At 42.3% G+C, this 20,763-nt stretch overlaps 1 protein-coding gene across 3 annotated transcripts; it reads right to left on the bottom strand.

The window, feature by feature from the left end:
* Window positions 1-416: 416 nt before the first annotated feature.
* ankrd50l (ankyrin repeat domain 50-like) lies at window positions 417-19,288 on the bottom strand. Of its 3 annotated transcripts, none has more exons than XM_028591698.1 (5): window positions 18,982-19,288; window positions 15,438-15,472; window positions 14,650-15,303; window positions 5,480-5,697; window positions 417-5,102 (listed from the first exon to the last, which is right to left on the bottom strand). In XM_028591698.1, the coding sequence occupies exons 3-5, from the start codon at window positions 15,075-15,077 to the stop codon at window positions 1,546-1,548; spliced, it is 4,203 nt and encodes a 1,400-aa protein (XP_028447499.1). In that variant the 5' UTR covers window positions 15,078-15,303; window positions 15,438-15,472; window positions 18,982-19,288; the 3' UTR covers window positions 417-1,545. The 3 variants fall into 3 exon arrangements, with proteins under 3 accessions (XP_028447499.1, XP_028447500.1, XP_028447501.1); XM_028591699.1 differs by lacking the exon at window positions 18,982-19,288 and adding an exon at window positions 15,571-15,756; XM_028591700.1 differs by lacking the exons at window positions 15,438-15,472; window positions 18,982-19,288 and having other exon boundaries at window positions 5,480-5,692; window positions 14,650-14,746.
* Between the last annotated feature and the right edge of the window lie 1,475 nt (window positions 19,289-20,763).

Here is a 20,763-nt window from a genome sequence, read left to right as displayed (position 1 = left end):
GCTCTGTGTCTTAGGTCCAATGAAAGTATTAAACAATAAAGCTTTTCAGGTACTAGACTTCTTCAGGGCCAATGTTGACAAAAGAGCTTATAATTACATCAAAATAGCACACTTGTGCTTTTATAGAAATGTAGCTCCCAAAGTCTGAAAAGCTAAAATGTTTCACAGATGCAACACATCACAAAAATGGAGGATGTCACACTTGGGCCTGACTGCAGATCGCTCTCCCCTCTACAGTTTCTAAACCATCCAAAAGTGCTTGGTTTTATACTCCCAGGTGGCAACCATCAGCCCACTAACAGACTTTCATCTCTGCATGATGCGACATCAGAAGCTTTCTGTGACATACAGCAGTAAAGTGCATGAAATAAAACATGACATACACATTCACGAATTAAGCAGACAAGAAAGAGGTAGACATTTTTATGGCACCGTTTGCCACTTTAATGTATGAATGTAATTAAATATTAATCCAATGGAAAATGATAAAAGAACTCAAAATGTCTTTGGGCCACACACAAGTTTTGGAATTAACAATCCTCCCACATCCACCCTCAGTTTTTATGGTCCAATTTTCACTTTCCTTCCTGTTTGCTCAAAGACACACACTGTTAGCAAGCCAAGTTGGTTCAGTACACTTGGCTGTCTTTTATAGTTTGTATCATAAACCTCGCACCGGGTTAGGCTTTTGGTAGGCTTGCTTTTCTTGAAACTGTTTTTGGTTGTCAGCACTGGACCGATGGGGGGAGGGGGAGGGCAGTTTATAGTAAATATTAAAAGCTTCAATGAAGATCAAGGCCACAAGCTTAAAGCTCTTAAACAAGGTTGTTTACTGCTTAAAAAAGGGATCTTTCCTTGCAAAAATAATAATTTAATAACATAACTTAACTAGACAGTTGTGTTCCAAAATATGGAGTGTTAAATATGGTCCCTGTTGAAAATGAACAGTCCTGCTTTACAGTACACTTTAAATGAATAAGCATGTCTATTAGAGCTGTTAGAGCCCTGCTCAACACACACACTCACAACAGACAACGGAAAGGCAGGAATGTAAGCTTTGAGTAAGTTTGTTCTTCCTGTGGTTTTCTGAAGGGGGTGGAGAAAAAGATCACTTCCGAATCCAGAACGTATCAGTGAACTCAGTAAAAATATATCCATCTCCATCGAAAACAAAGATGTCATTAGAATTTAAATGTCTGTGGATGCTTTAAATGCATGGTACCACAAAATAGCCTGTAAATACCCACACTGGGGTGGCAATTTAGGATTATTTCACATCAATTGATCTGTCAATTATTTTTTCAAAATAACAAAATTACTGAATCCTACAATATTAATTTGAAATGACATAAAACAAAGAAAAGCAGCAAATCTTCACATTGGAGATGCTGAGACCAGAGAGTATTTGGCTTGATAAATTAATTTCTTTAAAATGTACTGTTGATGAACTAATTGTTTTTCACAATAATCCAGTAATCTTAAAAGTAAAAGGTTTGTAAAGGAAGTGTAACAATAGCTAACTTTAGTCACATACTGGAGCAGCAATCACAGGGGTGTCTCTCTCTTGTATAAGGCTGCACTGGTGGGACCCTCAAACTGCAGTTTGATGGCCTGTTTCAGATTAAGCTGTGGGTCTGTGGTTGTCATAGCAATCATAACATCCTCTGGCAAGGCACTGCAAGGTGGGACTGGGGAAAAACTGTAGCAAGCAGGTGACAAAATGCTCTTCTCGGGTTGAGAATCCCAAGCTTCCCCTTGAAGTTGGCTCTGTAGCCTATATGGGTAGCCCAGAGGAGGACTTTCTCTGTTTTTAGCACCTACTGCAGGGCTGTCTTGCCCTGGCATTATCCCAAGGGAAGTCATGACTGAGTGCCATTTACCACCAGCATAAGTAGTCCTGTCTGGTGTTATTAGGTTTGACTTTTGTTTGTTCATTTTGTCATGATATTCAAGTCCAGACGACAAGCCTTTCTGAGGCAGTTCGCAGTTGTGCACCATGGCAGAGATTTTGCAAACAGTGGTAGGAGGGCTGCCCTTGGGATGCCTCTGGGTGCTTCCATGGAGGCTGCCCATGCCTGAGCTCCCTGGTGGGGGGAGGGTGGAGGGACGACTACGACTGCGGGGCAGTGAGTGCTGTTGGATCTGCTGAATGAAGCGGAGGCTGTCGGCTGGCACTGTCTGCACCGTGGCCAATGAGTGGCAGGTAGATGAGGATTGGGAGCTCTGCGTAGAGTGGAATCGTTCTGCAGTGGAGCCGGGAGAAGATACTGAAGAGGAGGAGGTAGCAGCTGTGACTTCACCTCCATTACTCACTAAGATGCCCGAAGAGAGGATCTTGTTGGGTTTTGCAGGGGAGCTAGTACTTGAGTTAGGCAACAGGCCTATGTATGGCTTGGCTCCATAGCTCTCCAAGAGCCTGACAATGTTAAAGTGCCCATGTTTCCCGGCCACTTTGACTGGACTGCGGCCATATTTATCCATGTGATTGGGATTTGCGCCTCTTTCCAGAAGCATTGCAACAATGTTTGCATGTCCCTCCTGGGCAGCGATGCTCAGAGCTGTTGCCTTCTGGTGACAAGCAAGGTCTATCTTGACACCACTGCTTTCAAGAAGATGACGTCCTACTTCAGCATGTCCTGTCCAAGCCACTGAATGCATTGGTGGTCTCCCTTCTGTATCCTGTGCATTGGGGTTTGCCCCATGCTTTAACAGTAGGTCTACCATCTCCACACACCCCTGCCAGGAAGCCACATGAAGCGCTGTACGGCCCTCAGAGTCTCTGGACTCCAGGGGCACCCCCCCCTTCTCTATGAGGAGAGTAGCCTTTTCAAGGCGGTTCTCCAACACCAGGAGGTAGAGCAGTGGCCTTCCCTCTGCATCCCGGACATCAGTATCAGCCCCTCGCCTCATAAGCAGCTCTGCAACCTCAGCATGGCCCTCCAGGAGTGCGGCACTCAAGGCAGAATGTCCATCATACGCCCTGTGATCAATGGGAGAACGTCTGTCCAACAACAGCCTGACAGTGCTCCAGTGACCTTCCTGGGCAGCCAGTATAAGAGGGGTGCGTCCTTCAATATCCATCTCTCCAACACGTGCCATGCTGCCTCGCTCTGTCAAAGCAGCACACACACCCCGATGGCCTTCACAGGCGGCAGCGTGCAGTGGAGTCCAGCCAAGGTCATCCTTGTGGTTCTCGTCCAGGCCACGGTCCAGCAGGGCACGAACAACCTCAACGCTGCCTCTTGCTGCTGCAAGGCAGAGTGCCGTCCTGCCTTCACAATCAATGGCATCCACAGCTGCTCCCCAGAAAAGCAGCCGTGACACCGTCTTCATGTGGCCCATTGCTGCAGCCGCCAGCAGGGGAGTAACAGCAGCTGCAGCAGGGACATTGCCATTAGGGCCAGCAGTCTCATCTACATCAGCACCAGCTTCTAACAGAAGCTCAACTACATCGTCATGGCCCTCATAGGCTGCAAGAAGCAATGGTGTCATTCCATCATGGTCTCTGTGTGCTGGCTCTGCTCCACGCTCCAGCAACAGACTTGCTACCTCACCGTAACCTTTGACCCCTGCTGCTGTAGGGACACAGAGGGCAGCGACTGACAAAGCAGTGCGCCCATCTCCATCAGCTAAGTTAACTTCTGCATTGTGGTCCAGCAATATCTCCACAGCTTCATGATGTCCCATATAGGCAGCAGCAATAAGCGGCGTGCGGCCCTTGCTGTCAGCTTTGTCAACCTGTGCCCCATAGTCCAGCAGGGTCAGGACAATTTCCTCATGCCCCCCCCAGGCAGCAGCTCTGAGAGCAGTCCGGCCCTCAGCGTCACATCCATCCACATCTGCTCCTGCATCTAGCAGAAGCCGGACAGCCTCGCTGTGTCCTCCCCAAGCTGCAGAGCGCAGTGCTGTCCAGCCTTCATTGTCGAGATGCTCCATCATCCGCACTGCAGTTTCTGGCTCCTGGCTTTTGGTCCATTCCAGGAGCACAGACAACACTTTGACATGACCCTGCCTGGAAGCCAAAGTCAGTGGCGTTTGACCCTGTTGATCACTGACCAGTGGATCAGATCCTTGTGTCAGGAGAAGTTCAGCTACGTTTGCAGAACCCTCGTGGGCCGCACTGGCAAGCAATGTCTTCCCATCTGTAGAAATAGGCTGGTTTACAGACGCCCCACTGCCTAGCAGCTTCTTTACAGACACCTCCCTTTCAAATGCCTCTCGTAAATTTGTTCCCTCTTCCCCTGTACAATGCACTCCAACCCTTGGGTCTGCATGTGAAAAACAGGCTGCAGAGACGAGCCCACTCCTCGTTAACAGCTGAAGGACTTCCTGACTGACCAGAACAGGAGGATGGCTTACGGATGTGGTGAGGGCACTACTGCCGCTAGGAGTAAGAGCAGGCACACCTGCCCACAGCATCCACAGGGCCAATAATGAGGGGTTATCTTTATGGTGTCCTGAGCAAACTAAATGTGTGGCGAGCTGGCAAGTGTCCTCAATGTCCAGGTGGGGTCCCTGCAAAGTCAGAGCCATGGCAAGCATGCTGTGACCTTCTGTTCTGCTACAGAGGTACTTCTGCGTGCAATACTTAACATCCGTCAGCCACTCAGCAAAGCTGGCATGAAAAAGTAGTTTGGTGCCCCCAGGGCCATCGATCAGGAGAGGTGCAAGGGTTCGGAGCTTGTTCTGGAAGTCCTGGAGGCTGAGCGGGGGGTCATGTGTCCAAGCTGCTGTAAACAGCTGCTGGGGTGTGAGGGGCCTTGGGGCAGCCAAGAGGACATTGAGGAGAGGCCTGACATAGACAAAGAGCCCCCGGGGGAACAGTCTCTGACATAACCAGAGGTAGAGGCCATTGAGAGTCCCAGGGATGTCTCGGATCTCCCGGAGTCCCACAAGTGCACCTGCCACCCCATCCAGCACACGCTCAAGGAAGAGAAAGCAGCCGCCGCTCTTAATATGCAGCAGATTCAACATGTCAGCCGTGTCAGGAGTGAGCTGACGCCGAAGTGTTGCGTCTTCATCTAGCCGGCACAGGATGTACTGCTGCACATCACGGACTGGTGGGGGCTTGCGCAGATCATCCAGACAGAGTCGACGAAAACCTACAACACAGAAAGAGAGTGCAGGTTTGTTAACCCAATATAGTTTTGCATATTTGTCTGGAATTTATCAGTCCAGCATTGTGTTATTTGGGTTCTTCTAGTTTTCATCTCAAAAAATAATTTCACATCTACTGCGTCACATCTACCTAGGTAGTAATTCTGAAAATGATTGTTTGTTTACTGTATGTCAATCAATAATCATTAAAATGACTCGATCAATTATATAAACAAAACAAACAACAGAAGAACAGTGATTTCACTCCCCAAGAAAGGATATCCACCACATGCAAGCCTGAGGTAGTTCATGTTTGGTCCCACTAACATAATAACATCTTGAAGTGCAAAATCCACGTAGATGAGTTATTCTTTCTTCTTACCTGAGAACATCTTGGACACAGCCTTGTTGTGGCGGCGGACAGAGCAGACCAGCAGCAGCCAGCTGGGCAGCAGGTGTTGATTGGCGGCCAGGAGCTGTGCAATGGAGCCGCTGTTCCCATTTCCTTCTCCTGCTCCATACCCTACATCCAGGGAGTCCACCAACACCATCAGAGTCTGGGCGGGAGGAGGAAGGTCCAACAGGGCTCCCAACACTGCTCTAAGGACGGATGTGAGAAAGAGACAGACACACAACGAAAGAAATTACATTTAAGTCAGCAGGAAAAAAGAAATGCAGGAATTGTGGGCAGATGAGGGAGTTGAAAGTAACCGTGTGAGCATTTTCTTTTATTCTGACTGCAGTGTAATTACTTCACAGCAACACAGCAGGTCAAACATATAAAAATATAAAGTCAGTGACATGAAATGAGATCACTCAATCTCTACGCAGGCAGCTATTTTGCCATAACTACTTGAGGCAACTGCTTTTGCTTTCTATTTCACTAATTTTAGAAATAATCTTACCATACCTCTCAGAGTTTTAGACACAGTAATTTCAAATCATTTCAATGTAAACAACTGACATGTCGGTCAAACCAACATCACAACAGACGACCAAAGCAAAATGTTTCTATCAGCGACCTAAGCAGGCAGTGTGACTCAAATTTGGCATCCTTCTAACCTTTTACTCAGAAAACTGTAATATTGAGACATTTACCTCAAACCTTTAACACTGAAATACAGCTGTGATTAGGGAACACAAATAGCAAACAATGTATCTTCTACTGTGATTAAACACTGGTATTGGATGTAAAACAGTGAAACAATGCTTAACTTGGCAAAAACCAAAATCACAGTGTAACTTTAAAGTGCACAGTCAGCACCCACACCCTGCTGTGATCTGATGGTGACTCAGGTTAATGGAACTTCTGAAAAATGCTGCTCCACCCTATGCCCACTCGCGCAAACACACACACACACACACACACACACACACACACACACACACACACACACACACACACACACACACACACACACACACACACACACACACACACACACACACACACACACACACACACACACACACACACACACACACACACACACACACCTAACATAGCCAAGCATACTTGTAATGTGCACCTCTCCTTCTGAAGTACTTCCTCTGACTATATTAATTTCAGGACCTTTTAAAAACACCCAAAAATGGTCCACAAACCATAACACATTAAAAACTATGTCCTTAAAAAAAACATGTCTTGAATGAAGACCTGAACCCTGCGTGGGAGCACAGAGATCAGAGGTTTTTTGGACCTCCAGGCTATTATTCCTGAATCTAGACTTAAGACCTGAGGCAAGTTTATCTGAGGAGAATGAAATCCTGCAGTCATCATGATGTACTGTATAGCACTGTCGGAGCATGAAAACTTCATGATGAAAGTGAAAGTTGGATGAGGGAAGTGGAGGCGCTTCCAGATGAATATTGTAGCTGCAGTAAAAATATGCATAAGTCAAAGACACACAAATCTTCTGACACCTATGATAATGTTATGGCAACTGTACAGTAATAGTAGTTATTATAGGAACCCGTGTTCACACTGTCCTAACAAAGCCAAACAGTGTCAGACCTGTGTTTAAACTGGGCCAGGGGAGGGTTGTAAAAGGAGTGGATTACGGACATCTTCAGGCATCATCAACCATAAATAGTGGCATACTGGATCTCCATTGTATACATTTCAGAAACCACATTAAATAACCTGAATGAATTTTTGCCAGGCCTGGTTTCATTCGGTGTTCCGCATAGCAAAAATTTGTACAGAACTAACATACTGACAGCGGTCTTGTTTCAAAGGTGACAAACAATGATTAACCTGTGACAGCAGTCTGGTATGAATGGGTCACACAGAGGCTAAGCTTAATTATCAATTATCCTGCAACAAACACAGGGTGTATGTTTGTGTGTGTGCTGTCATTAGTGTTAATGTCTATATTTAGAAATAAGCAGAAGGTCCAGTCACCTTTAGTCACCAAGCAGGTTTTTTTTTTAATCCTGATTTTACAAAAACCTTTTATCTTTTCAGCCTTTTCAGCGTATTTTTCCAGTGCCTAATAATAGCAAAGTAAGCAATGTTTCCAATCTTGTAAAAGCAGACTATGCTGCTACCAGGAAGGAAACAGCTCCAGCAGTGTTTATAAAACACCATGGAGAGATCATTTAACCTGTAAACAGAGCCGTTATGGCAGAGATGCATGACAATTTCAGTTTACTCTGGCAAACACAGAAGCTTGGTGAATTAATCAGAAGCAGAAGCCTGTGAAGTTGAATAAGTAACTAAAAGCAGGGTCATTAGCTGAACGTGTTGAGGTCAACAACAAAGTAGAAGGCTCAGATTTAGCATATGCATGGGGGAGTGAATTTCAACATCACAGAAATTAGTCATCCATAACAATTAGACTTTGGCAAATGATGCATCAAAAATGTCCGCCCTGTTTAAGCTACTGTCATGAAATTGTGCATTACATGTATGATTCTGAAAAACACAAATTAACTATTAGCTCCCCCATTAAAACGTCCATAAATTATTACATTTGTCCTCACTTAATGGACATTTTAACTAGCATCGTTTATTGGTGTATATTGGTTCAGGCTTTAGCCCAGGAAAGTATTCAGCAGTGGTGATAAGCCACCCGCATCCTGACATGTCTCAACCCATTATAAATAATTTAGAAGAAAGCAGCCTAAACAGTAATGAGACTCAAATATATAGCACTTGCTGTGTGGAGTAGCACGTCTCATTTTCCCCTGGAGGAAATAATTAAATTTTTTATGATGTTAGTTGAGGCTAAGTCTTTCAGGCAAGGTGTCCTGCCTCTGCTATAAAAAAAACAGCACTAACCCCTGTAGTTATTTTATACTTGCAGCAAAAACCTCTTCAGGGCTGCAACTAAAGCTTATTTCCATAATCCATTAATGTATCAACAAATCATTCAATCAATAGTGAATAAATGCCCATCACAATATCTTTAATTGCTTGTACTCAATGTACTCAAATACTGTACTTAAAGGACAGTTTTTGGAGGTACTTGTACTCTACTGCTGCTTTCTACTTCTACTTTTTGTACTTTAAGTATATTTTGATTTGAATACCTTTGTACTTTTACTAAAGCAAGATTTTGAATGCATGATTTCTACTTGTAACAGGGTATTTCTACATTGTAATATTGCTACTTTTACTTAAGAAAAGATCTGACATCTTCCACCACTGTTGATTTGGCTTCATACAACACATTACAATTGTTGTTGTTAAATGTATTTTTGATTAATTACTGGTTTCAGTACTAAACCTAATGTGCTGTATGAGAAATACAAACTAATATACAGTACTGTAGGTGAACAATAAAGGCCACACCAAGAAAATGTCTTTAGTCAGAGAAGTTCACATCAATCTTGTATCTTTCTGCAAGATATTACAGACCAAGCCTTAATGTGTCAATCATATCATTACGTTAAGACATTGCACCACGCGGTAGCCTTGACTTTTATCATTGAGCACATCCTGCAATTAAAAGCAGATTCAAACCCTGCCCTGTTTGATGGCTACATCTGGGTTACAACAAGCTTATCATAACTCTGTTTGCTTGAGTCATCTGATTAAAGCAACACTCCCTCACCGGGCACATGTTCAGGGCTGCTGTGGAGGAAGTGTAACGGACCTTTTATTGCTGCTTAAGGTTTACCGCTCCATTCAGCCCACATAGTCCTGGACACAGGTCTGTGGGTGACCTTTGACCCTGAGCTTTAATTCAACTTGTAGAGGTTGGCATGTCACAATCAAACCATCCAAACATATCATTCCAGTACATCACTTCACTGGCTACCTAAAGCTGCTCACAGGCTACAATCAGATCAGAGCTTTCAGGCCATCAGGTGGTCTGAACCTAGAGTAAGATTCAGATTGGTTGAGGGGGCTTGGGCCTGTTCTCTGGAACAAACTGATGACCACACTGAAAAGCAACAAATATTTTCAGGCTTTTTGAGTATGCTAGTTATTGTACTATACTTTATGTCTGTGTCTGTGCAAGTCTGTAGGTTTATTTGTGGAGTTAGTCTTTTTTTTCTTGTATTCTTTCTTATCTAGTTATTGTTCCCTTTTCTTGTAGCTTATATAATATATTCTTCTGCACGTTACCTGATGCTGCATCCATTTGAATATAAAACATTCAGTTTACTGGTAATGAAATGTACAGTATAATACAATACATAATCACATTGGGTTGCCTTGCTACTGAGCTTAGGAGCAAAGATTAGTTAGAAAACTGGGTTTTAATTTTTTTCACAGTAAGGGATGACCCGATTGGCAGTAAAACTCCTTTTTAGCAACACTACACTGGTAAATAAAGTGCCTTGGGCAAAATAGGCAGCAATAACAATGACATACAGACTACTGATGTAAAAAAAGTTTAAAGAAAATATCACAACTTCAGAATCAAATATAAGAGTTTGTGATTTAAAAGCAGAGTGGGCCACCCCAGGATAATATGATAGTAGCTAAGATATGTCAAGCAAACAATCTATATAATTAATGTATGTATGTATGTATGTATGTATGTATGTATGTATATATATATATATATATATATATATATATATATATATATATATACACACACACACATATGTATGAAAGAGGATTTGTAACCATGGTAACAATTAAGTATGCATATTGTCAGCATGTGGGGGAGAGGATTTTTCCTGATTTGTTAGACACAGAAAAGCAGTTAATTGTGCTCGTGTTCTACTCTGTGTGTTTTGGCAGCTCCTAAGTGAACGCATAACATTACAACATGCAACACCTTTTAGTCCTGTTTCTACCTGTCCGTCATTAAGTATGTCATGTAAAGTCCAGAAGCAGTCTCCACTAATAGTGCTCAATCAGCTTTGTTCTAATGAGCTCTTTGAGACACTAAGAGTGGTACATCCCACTAAAGCAAAGCATTTCCAATAATTGAGTCAGTCCATACGAGGATAGGTTTACTCTTCCTGCAGTGGTGAAATGTAACTAATTAGATTAGGTACAATTTACTTAAGTATTTCCATTCTAAGCTACTTATACAACATTTCAAAATGTTGTACTTTTTACTCCACTATATTTCTTTGACACATTTAGTACCAGTTACTTCTTACATAAAACATAATATGCTTATAAGATATTATACGTATTATACTACTAATCTACCCGCTAGTATACAAAGTATCTAAATCTAATGCTCCTACATGAATATAATGTTCTAAAACAATATGACACTGTGAGGTGGAGCCATTCTGCATAATGAGTAAATTATTCTATGCCATGGTATTTCTTTTTTTACTCAAAGAGTTGGAGTACTTCTTCCACCACTGTCCTCTTGGTACATTTGTAATAAGATAGTGTGAACATGAAATGAACCAGATCTAAGAGGCAACAGTTGATCATTTCTTCCTGGGCCAAGTGAACTGAACTACATGTGTGAAACCGACCTAAAACTGTCAAACAATAAACACATCCAGTTGTTACTGCAGCTATGATTCACAGAAAAAGACCAACTTTTTGAACTTTAAATCTAACTGTTAAAAAAGGTTTCAGTCAGAGGGAGCAGCACCACATAAAAGAGTTAGTTTTTTTTCTGATTGCTAAACGACAGTGGGCACAACTGGAGCCACGTGTGCAAAACTCTAACTACAGTCTGCACAGCAGCAGTTCATGTGGACCAAACTCTAGTTCGTTTTTCATTGCTTGAACACAGTTTACAAAACTCTACACACTTATCCCATGACTTTAACCACAACCTGCACAACACTGTGGACTTATAGCACTTTGTTCAAATGCTAACACACTGCTGTCAAAACTGTTAAAAAAGAATGGATTTCAGCCTGGTGCATTTCAAACACTGCAAACAGGTAAAAAAGCAAAGATACCAATACAGTACATCCAGGTAAGATAAAAAAATTTGAAAAACACTACCTTTACAGTAAACCTGCACACTTACCGTTTTTCAGAAAGTAATGTAGGTGGAAACAATGGAAACACCACATTGTATTTATAGATGATCCAGGTGCCTGGCAAGAGAGGACATCCAATACGATGGGCCCTATCTTGCACTCAGCGCAATTGCCTTTGTACACCGACGCATGTATCATTCCTATTTTGCACCTGACGCACAGCAGACTTCCTCCACAGACGCACGTCGGTAAATTAGGGAATGTATTTGCGCTCCCGGGGGCAGTTCAGCGAAAAGAGGAGATGTTTTCCGGCGCAAACGTTCCCTGAAGTTCCGCCACTGACCAGGAAAAACCTGGTCTAAAGTCAGTGGCGCGTTATTCAGATGCTATTTTAGGGGCACATGCTTGGCCATAATGTAGCGTGTGCACAACGTGCATACACTTTGCTTCTCTCATCTACACGGACGCAGCAGTTCCCATTTTTGCATTTTTTGCAACCATACATAATTACAAGGAAAAATATTACTGAAAATGCGCTTCAGGTGTTTGGATAGATCAGGAGGAACTTTACAGTACAGTCCTCAAAAAGTCGCAGCATTCTTTGTGGCTTGTTGTGTTTTACACAACATTTCCATGAATCATGGATCTGTTGATGACATAAATCCGGCAGATGTGATTTTGAACTACGGCTGGATTGGACACTCCGGCGAGATCTGGTCCGGAAGTGGCAATGCGCTCCTGGAGCGGGTGGACGGAGATAGAGTGGGGGAGGAAGGGGCACAACAGGAGCAGGTGGTGCGTTTGGAGGCCCATGCCCTCCAGACTGTGGAGATGCGCACGAGAGGCCACAGCAACATCGCCACCCGGCCAAGACGGGCATTTATTACTTTGCCGCATCCCGGACAGCTCCCGCTGGCGTGCGCCAGGCTAATCCGCAAGCGCGCCTGCTCTTAAAGGGAATGTGAGATGACGCTCTGATTGGTTTATTGCATGTTACGCCCCAATCCACACCTAGCTTCTTCAGACCAACCCATTTTAGATTTGCGTCGGGCGCAAGACTCATTTATCCCGCCGCTATAATAGCAAGAGCGACCGAGATCCGCCCAAAAAGCTACTTGTGTTTCACGTTTGATACTTGCGTTTCAGATTGTTAAAATAGGGCCGATATGTTGATGGCCTGATGCTGGAGAGAGGCAGGATTAGCCCCACTATTCTTTGTTACCATTACATACAGTACTTAGTTTGTAAAAATGTTTGTACATTTTTTTTACCAGTAATTACGTAAATGATTAGACAAAGTAAAAATATATACCTATTGAAGCAATATCGGCTGAAAAGACATGCATCCGGCAGAATATCCGGCGGCACCGGAGCAATCCCGGAATTGGAACGTCGTGGATATAGACTATAGCTCAGGTGACTGTTAGTAATGCAGACTGTGGTTAGAGTTTTGCACATTCGTCAGTTGTGATCAGTGTCATTTAGCAATCACAACAAACGGTAATGACTTGCTGACTACAACCAGTTGCCTCGAGGCATACATCCCACGTACTGTATGCCCTTTAACTGCCAACTGAAGCCCATGTTTCAACAGTTTGTCAACGGCTGTTCTCACATGGCAACATTTCGATCACAGCCACTTTCTCTCACAAGAGCTCCAAACACAAGCAGTGTCTGGCTGTGAGCCAGTCTGAGGGGAATGAGGAATCCAGCTCGGTACTTCACACCAGAGGTAAGCAAACACAGGAGGAGCGTGAAAGGGCTCAGACTCATTGCAGAGCAAACACACCGGGAGAGAGTGAAAAAGTCCTGGAGGGGAGGGTGACCTCGCTGACTGGTGCTGAGACGGTCACTGGGGTACTAGAGGCATTTTTCACCTCTTTGTTCTTTTTTCTCCTCTCTGAAAGGAAGTTGTGTCGTAAATAACACTGTAGCATTCATTCAGACTGGAGGCCCATTGTGTGTGCTGTGAATGGGCTGCATTATGAGAGGAGAAATAAATATAAGACGAAGAAGAATAGCTGCTGCCGTCTTTTTCCTGTGACTGTCGTGGCCTCTCTTTGCTTCAGCTATGGACACTTTTTTTTTTTTTACATTTACAGGCTTTGCAACTCTTTTTGTCTGCTGACAGTCTAAACACCTGCAGGGAATCACCTCTGTTTATACAAGAATAGGTGCAAACTTAAAGCTTTCAGCGTTTTCCCACAACATGAGCAGGAGTTGCTGCTGTGCTTGACACTCAATCACTAATTTTTCTAGGCGTGGGGAGCTTTTATATGTTTTATTATAGTGTTACTGCCATTGCAGTGACGGCTGATAATCCAATATCATTATTAATCAACTTGCAGTGGAATCAGAATCTTATGACATCATACGCTTGACCAACATAGTGATGCTAGGCAAACTTATAAACTGACAAAATCGGTTTCTTTTCTTTTTTTTTAACAGTGCAACATGGTTCACCGTTTTGAGAATCAATTGGATTGATTTTGCATACACATCCTATAATGTGTTATACTGGATACCAATTTATAAAACCAGTAGCTCAAATCAAATAACCCTAACACTAACACAGATTATGCAGATATTATCAAGAGATACCAACCCCCCGCTATAAACAATAAGGCAAAATCTCGTGACAGTGGAAAATCAACATGACATCATGACTTCGCGTAAACATACACGCCACTTTCCTAAAGCCAAGTGGCGCGTTATCTGTACGCATTTTTAGCTATCCGCGTGTATGTCTACGCTACATGTATACGCTACATGTATACAGCGGACGACAGTCTGCAACGTCACACCGTAAACATACACGCCACTTTCTAAAGCCACGTGGCTTTGGTTTTCACCAATAAACCACTTGTTTCCCCTTTGACACGTGTCAGATGCAACTTTGTTCAGCTGCTCCTGCTTTCATCAACAATAATCACCATTTACAGAATGAGATACCACACATACAGTTTGCTGTGTGGAGCTGGGAATGAGCCTCACTGTTGAACATGCACACACATGCCGAGCGCCTGCATGAGTTTCAGGCTTGCTACCTTTGGTTAACTTTTCTCTCAAGCTTGTAATCTCCCTCAAATAGGCTTCAGTAAAGAATAAACCTCTTCGGATCAAGTGTGTGACTGTCACATCAAAACACTACTAAAGGAAAAGTCTGAAAACAAATGTTATACAAACCTCTTGAAGGTATCATCAGGGTATCTTTGACAGGTGAGAGGCTCCAGAGAAGCGGATACAGACGGGCTGTTGAGGATCTCTTCGTACCCAGGAGAGAGGAGAGGTGAGGCCCTCAGCTGCTCCACCAGGCCAAGGACGAACCTCCACAGCACCGTACTCCTCTGGTCCTCCCTCTGGCAGAAGTGGGAGGCCAGGCAGCGTTGTGCCAGACCGACTGCCAGGCCTGCCTTCGAGGTGGGCCACGCCACCTCAGTGCACAGAGCGGTCTTCCCGGCGCCGGGGCCCCCCATCACCAGCAGCCCTGCCGGTTGCCCCGGCACGGAGCGGCTGTCCAGGCAGCGCCGCAGCTTGTCCAGGGCCCATTCCCGGCAGTAGAAACGTCGACCCTGGAGCAAGCTGGAGCTGCTGCCAAATCCACTGCTACTCATTGGTTCCTGGGGGTTTGCCTTCCAGGCGACAACTCACTGCTCTGAACTCCACGTTCCACCATGCTCCTCCAGTAATTGTACTCTGACTTTTAGGTTGAGCTGCAGCTGTTAACACCTCTGGTTTGAGACAGCTCTGGGTATTTCCTGACACAGAGTTCCTGAAAGTGTTGCATCAGGTGGTTATTATCAGTGGCTGTCCGTCCCCTGCAGGTCTAGAGGTGTAAGGCTGACAAGCAGAGGAGTCAGAGAAAGGTTAAGTCAGCTAATGGTTCAATTCTTCATTTTCTTTATTCTGATTTGTCTTAATCGGTTTGTTGCACTGTTTGAAGCGCTACAGCGAAGAAGAGGATCCATGGTTACCATCGTTCATCGTGCCTCTCCTGGAGATCGTGAAGCTGTTCAGTCAAAAATCAGAAAGGGGGAAAAGGAATGAGTCAAGAGGAACTGACAGCATGTTTTTCACAGATATAATGACACAGTATCTTGCCCCTACCCTGACTGAATGCTCCTTCATCTTCCAATTACAGCTACAGTCTCCCCTCCTCTCAGTCTCTGTCCCGCTTCTTTTAAAACTTCGAGCATCGATCCCAAACTGCAGCTTTAGCATGAAATGTCATTTTCCTTTCTCACGCCTTCAGCTCTTTACAACCCTTGGTTGCGACTTCACACCTCCCTCTCTCCTATCTGTCTCTCATGCTCTCCGGTTTTTCCTGTTTTGTTTTTTTTGTCTCCTCCCTCCCTTGGTGTTTCTCGGCATGTCAAGACATGCACAGGAGAGCAGAGAGAGAGAGAGAGAGAGAGAGAGAGAGAGAGAGAGAGAGAGAGAGAGAGAGAGAGAGAGAGAGAGAGAGAGGCAGAGAAGGGAGGAGAGAGGGAGGACTCATGTGACTGTGAGCGACTCAACAGTTAACAGGTGGGAGGGGTTACCTGGGATCAAGGTTCAGTCGCAGGGCAATACTACACCTCGAGCTTTAGTTTTAGGTGATTTATCTATGTAAAGTCACATCATGCCGTTGAAGATTTGTTCCATGAAATTTGCTTTTTAATCTTCTGAGGTGCTGTTGTCATCACAGCATGACTCTTGAAATTAATTTGATTTCACTCTTATCGTTAAGTATAGAGCTGAAAACAACTAATTACGTCAACAAAGACTTAACTTAAGACACTTTGGAAAATGTATTAATCGTTTATCAAGCAAATAGAAAAAAGAATCCCGTGGTTTCAGCTTTTTAAAATGTATGGACTTCTTTTTCTCTGTTTTATATCATTGTTAATCTATCTTTTAGATTTGGGTGGTTGATGTTGGACGTTGGGAAGTTGTGATGAGCCTTTTTCACCATTTTACAGCATTTTATAGACTAAACTAAAAAAATATAATCAACTGATTCATCAATAATATTAAAAATAATTTGTTACCAATGGCCCAAGTTAATGCATTTTAAGTTTATCTGCATCAGTTTCAATTAAGGGGTTTTGGGGCAGTTTGGTTTTGCCCACCCTAGTGATTTTAAAATGATACTAAATTTTTTAATATATTTTATTATTATTTAAAATCCTTGATTTTTAGCCTTAATTTGATTAAGTTTACATATATTTCCTAAAACTGTTCTCTCAATTTTCCTTCTAACTATTAGGCTAGCTTTTATGTTAAAATACAATGAACTGCACCTGAAGTCAATAAAACTTGGACCTTGGAAAGCTGCTGTCAATCTGAAGACTTGCAGCATATAGAGTTACTGTATAGACATGAAATAGTTGGTGAAAAAAATGCTTTCAAATGAATTACAGTAGTAATGCAATTGTCTGGTTTTACAAGCTACCACATTTCTTCCCACTGTATAATCAGCTGTGAGCAATTTCCAATATGCATTCATTTTACTCCACGATGTGTCCATCAACAGCACACTCAACATTCAATCAATTTAGACTGCATGCTACCACTTGATTAAGTGAATGTAAAAAGCCATACATGAATCCAGCAGAGGAATGTCGAAGGCTTCTGTGACAAAGCTAACATGGTAAGTGCTTTGCATTTCAAGTCAATGACTAATTCAAAATTAGTTACATTAAACTGAATTCGCCAGATTATAACAGTGATTGAACACTTGAGAGAATTAAGCAGAAAAACAGGATAGCCTGGTGACAGTATGATGAGAGTTAATTGGAAGCATAATATCCCCCTAAAGGTGGATGAAATATGTGGTACATTTACAACATCTGCTGACAAGTGCCAAATACTGAAAACTAACTGGAAAATGAAGAGATGTGTTGTTTTAGTAGGACGCTGAAGACTGACACCAAGCAGTGAAGTTGTCTACATTCTTGTCATTGCTTGTGGTATTTACAAAGCACTCTAAACTTGGCATGTAGCCTGTAAAGACGCTGGTGCAGCAACCAAAGCCTGGAGCAGCGTCTTTATAGCGCATCACAGACATGCTGTCTATGCAGTAGTCAAGTCAATTTAATTTATATAGCCCAAACAGGCCACAGACCCTAATTAGGAGGCATGACTTACTTTACTGTAGCCTATTTAATTTAACTGTGGTAGTTGTAAGACACTGCTTTCTGGTCCGTACAGCACAAATGTGTCTGAATTTAACAAATGATCAAATGTTCAGTGGAAAACGACTTACTTGCATTTAAGTGTGACTTCAGGTGGAATTAATTTTGAATGCAATGATGTATCGCTTCATCTAATGATCTCTACTTTCATTCTTTCATATAAGTTTGCATCCATGCCGATGACGTTCACTACACTAACAAGCAAGGCCGCGCCCTCTTAGGAGACAGGAAGTGTGTACAGTTTTATACCATTTGGGCAGTGTAATTGTAAACAGGCTTTGGTCCCGGAAAAGAAATATTCTGGCACATGGCCTACACTTCAGTTTTTGCATGGATAGAACAAACAAGATATAGCTTTAGGTGCTGGTAGGTAAATTCTGTTACCTCTGGACGGATCCAGGCTAGCTGTTTCTCCCGATTTTCAGTCTTTATGCTAAGCTAAGCTAACAAGCTGCAATTTATTGCAATTTTTATGTATTTATTGTTATGTTGGTTGCATTAAGCATGGACCTAGAGCAAAAATAAGCAATTAGCCTAGCTTAGCATAATGACTTGAAACAGCTAGCCTGACTATGTTCAAAGTTGAAAACAAATACACCTACCAGCTCTAAAGCTCACTAACAAACACACTGTACCACATTTTGTTCTTTCCACAAACAAACACATCTTAAAACGACAATTTGTGCGTTTAAGGCAGAGTTGCTTTTTGCTAAGAAATAGCCTAGCATATATGGCTATCCAGAAAGCAGGAATCTAATGATGTTGCCAGGCAACCATCCAGCAGAGATGTTGCAGCACAAAACTCCTCCTAAAGAACAAAAATCAAAAGATTTTGAACAATTCCTTAAATTGATTATGTTCGTAAATTAAGATGTTATAGGCTATTGCATATTTTAAAGGGATTTTTTTTTTTAGGATGAATTGGGTCTGTTTTAAAAAAAAAATTAATAAACAGATTTGTACTTGTACGTGCTTACAGTCAACATACCATGTCTGCTTAATGTGCCCCAAATGTGGCATTTACTGTAGGCTAGCTACAGCCAATCAGCTCCCTCATAGTCACAGTTGTCTCGCTTTTAGGCTCTACAGGTGATCCTCCACCTGCTGCTTCTCCACGAACAATAAGATGATATTCCCTACAAGCCCAGCCTAATAAAACCATAATCTAGGCTACGTGCTAATGTGTGTTTTAACAACTGACCTCATTAATCAGGCGCGGTGGTCGACGCCATTGTAAAAAAAATAAACAGTCAGTTTGTGTCCGACAAAAGTCGCTAAAGTCAGAAATGCTGTTCATTTCCAACTAAAAAAATACCGCGACTGAGCTTCAAAATCATCTTACCTGACAGACACGCTCTCCATCTCCGTCTCCCTCCTTACCGACAAACCAGCACTTTACCGGCGGATTTTAATCACATGTAGACTAGGCTACCCACTCCCACAATCCTGCACACCATCACAGTAAAGGTGAAGTGATTGTTATTTCTTGTATAGATGTCCTATATATTTCAAAGACTGTCGTTTTCTCTCATTCCGTCTCTCAGGGGGCTGCTCTCTCTGCTTCCGTGCACACTCTCAAAAAGGATGTTCGAAAGGAAGAAGAAAAAAGACACAAGGACATCCTCTGCAGGGCTGGTTTAACAAAGATATGTTAGACTGGACTACACATTTTTCTTAGTTTTACTTAGGCTATGTGTATGGAAGCCCATTTTTGCCAAAAAAAGACAAAACTAACATGGAATGTTAGAAATGACAGAAATTAAAATATTCATGCAAACAAGATATTGACTTATTGTGAGCTGCAAAGTCAAAATTTCAAAAAGCCAAGACTTTTTAGGTAATTAAATCTCATAATTCAGAATTCTTTGACTTATGATCTAATGTTGCCTAAACAAGTCATAATTGTTAGGCTACATTGTATCTTAACTGTTTGACTTAGAAAGTTAGCTTTTGTATCTCATGATTTTTACATAACATTGTGATTTAGTAGCTCGTTGTGTTTTTATCTTACTTTAAAAAGATCAGATATTAACTCTAAATAGTAAGTCAGAACGTTTCATTAGTCTCTAATGTTCATTTACAAGGTGTAATTTGGTATTTATAATAGTAGTAGCCTAGTATTTAGGCTAATGGCTTACAGGCTGATTTTAAAGGCACAATCTGCGATCCAAACTATAAACAAAAGCCCCACCTTCTATGTTTGTAAATGGACAACAAAATAAATCTAATTTTTGTTTTGTGATGCTAAAGGTTTGTTAACATTTGGAACTATAGCAGTGAAACAGGTTTATAGTGACTATTTGATCCGTTCAGAGTCACAAAATAAGCAGATTCAATGTGTGAATGTGCCTTGCCTCGAATTTATACTTCCTTGATAGCCTATATTCATTATTGATATGAAATCACTGACACCTGCTGACCAAAAATGCCATTTGCATGGTGTTGACCAGTTTGGAATTGTGTAAGTAATACTTCAGCCTGTACTGAATTCTCCCATTAAGATGCCCAGAATTCACAGCTGACTTGGAAACATGATGTTTTTTGTCCAAACCACATAAACTCTGCTTTAAATTCTGCTCCAACAGGGGCCATTAACTGTCCCAACTGACCTCACAGTGAAATGAGAAATGACCTTTTCACCCTGTTAGCCAATTCTGCACATTCTAACATACTTTTAAAGACTAATAAACACCACAAATCTCTGCTCTTACATAATGACTTTGATTTATCCCACAAGATGTATCCCACAAGATGTTGTCGTTAAGATGTATTTGACATCTCTCAAATGTTCAAATTTAAGAGAGTGACAACAAAGACACATGCACAACGCTAGATTTCTTTATTTTCTGACCTCCTGGTTGCTGTTTCACTTGAGAACTGCTGCGACAAACCCTAAAATAAACAGTACATTTTTAGAATACTTTCTCCAAGTCTGTCAGTCTTCTACTATGTTTACAGGGGAGACCTCTTCTGGATCTCTGTTGTAATTACAGACTTCTGTCAAAACTATTCGACTGAAGATGAATCACAATCATGTAACTTTTTTTACGTCTCACATTATATGCCTTTTTATTAAGAATTTGGAACATACTTTATTTTGCAGAACAGTTTGGGTTGCAAACAT

This window comes from Perca flavescens, chromosome 11, assembly GCF_004354835.1.
Source record: "Perca flavescens isolate YP-PL-M2 chromosome 11, PFLA_1.0, whole genome shotgun sequence".
In the NCBI taxonomy this organism is placed as follows: domain Eukaryota; kingdom Metazoa; phylum Chordata; class Actinopteri; order Perciformes; family Percidae; genus Perca; species Perca flavescens.
The sequence above is the reverse complement of the archived record's forward strand: the minus strand, read 5'-3'. Positions and strand labels throughout refer to the sequence as shown.

Bases quoted from the DNA above. Each gene is read 5' to 3' on its own strand.
- ankrd50l (XM_028591698.1), bottom strand. From the start codon at position 15,077: ATGAGTAGCAGTGGATTTGGCAGCAGCTCCAGCTTGCTCCAGGGTCGA. The intron at 5,698-14,649 runs GTTTGTATAACA...ATCCGTCCTTAG, and splicing joins CCTGATGATACCTTCAAGAG to AGCAGTGTTGGGAGCCCTGT. The intron at 5,103-5,479 runs GTAAGAAGAAAG...TCTGTGTTGTAG, and splicing joins TGTGTCCAAGATGTTCTCAG to GTTTTCGTCGACTCTGTCTG.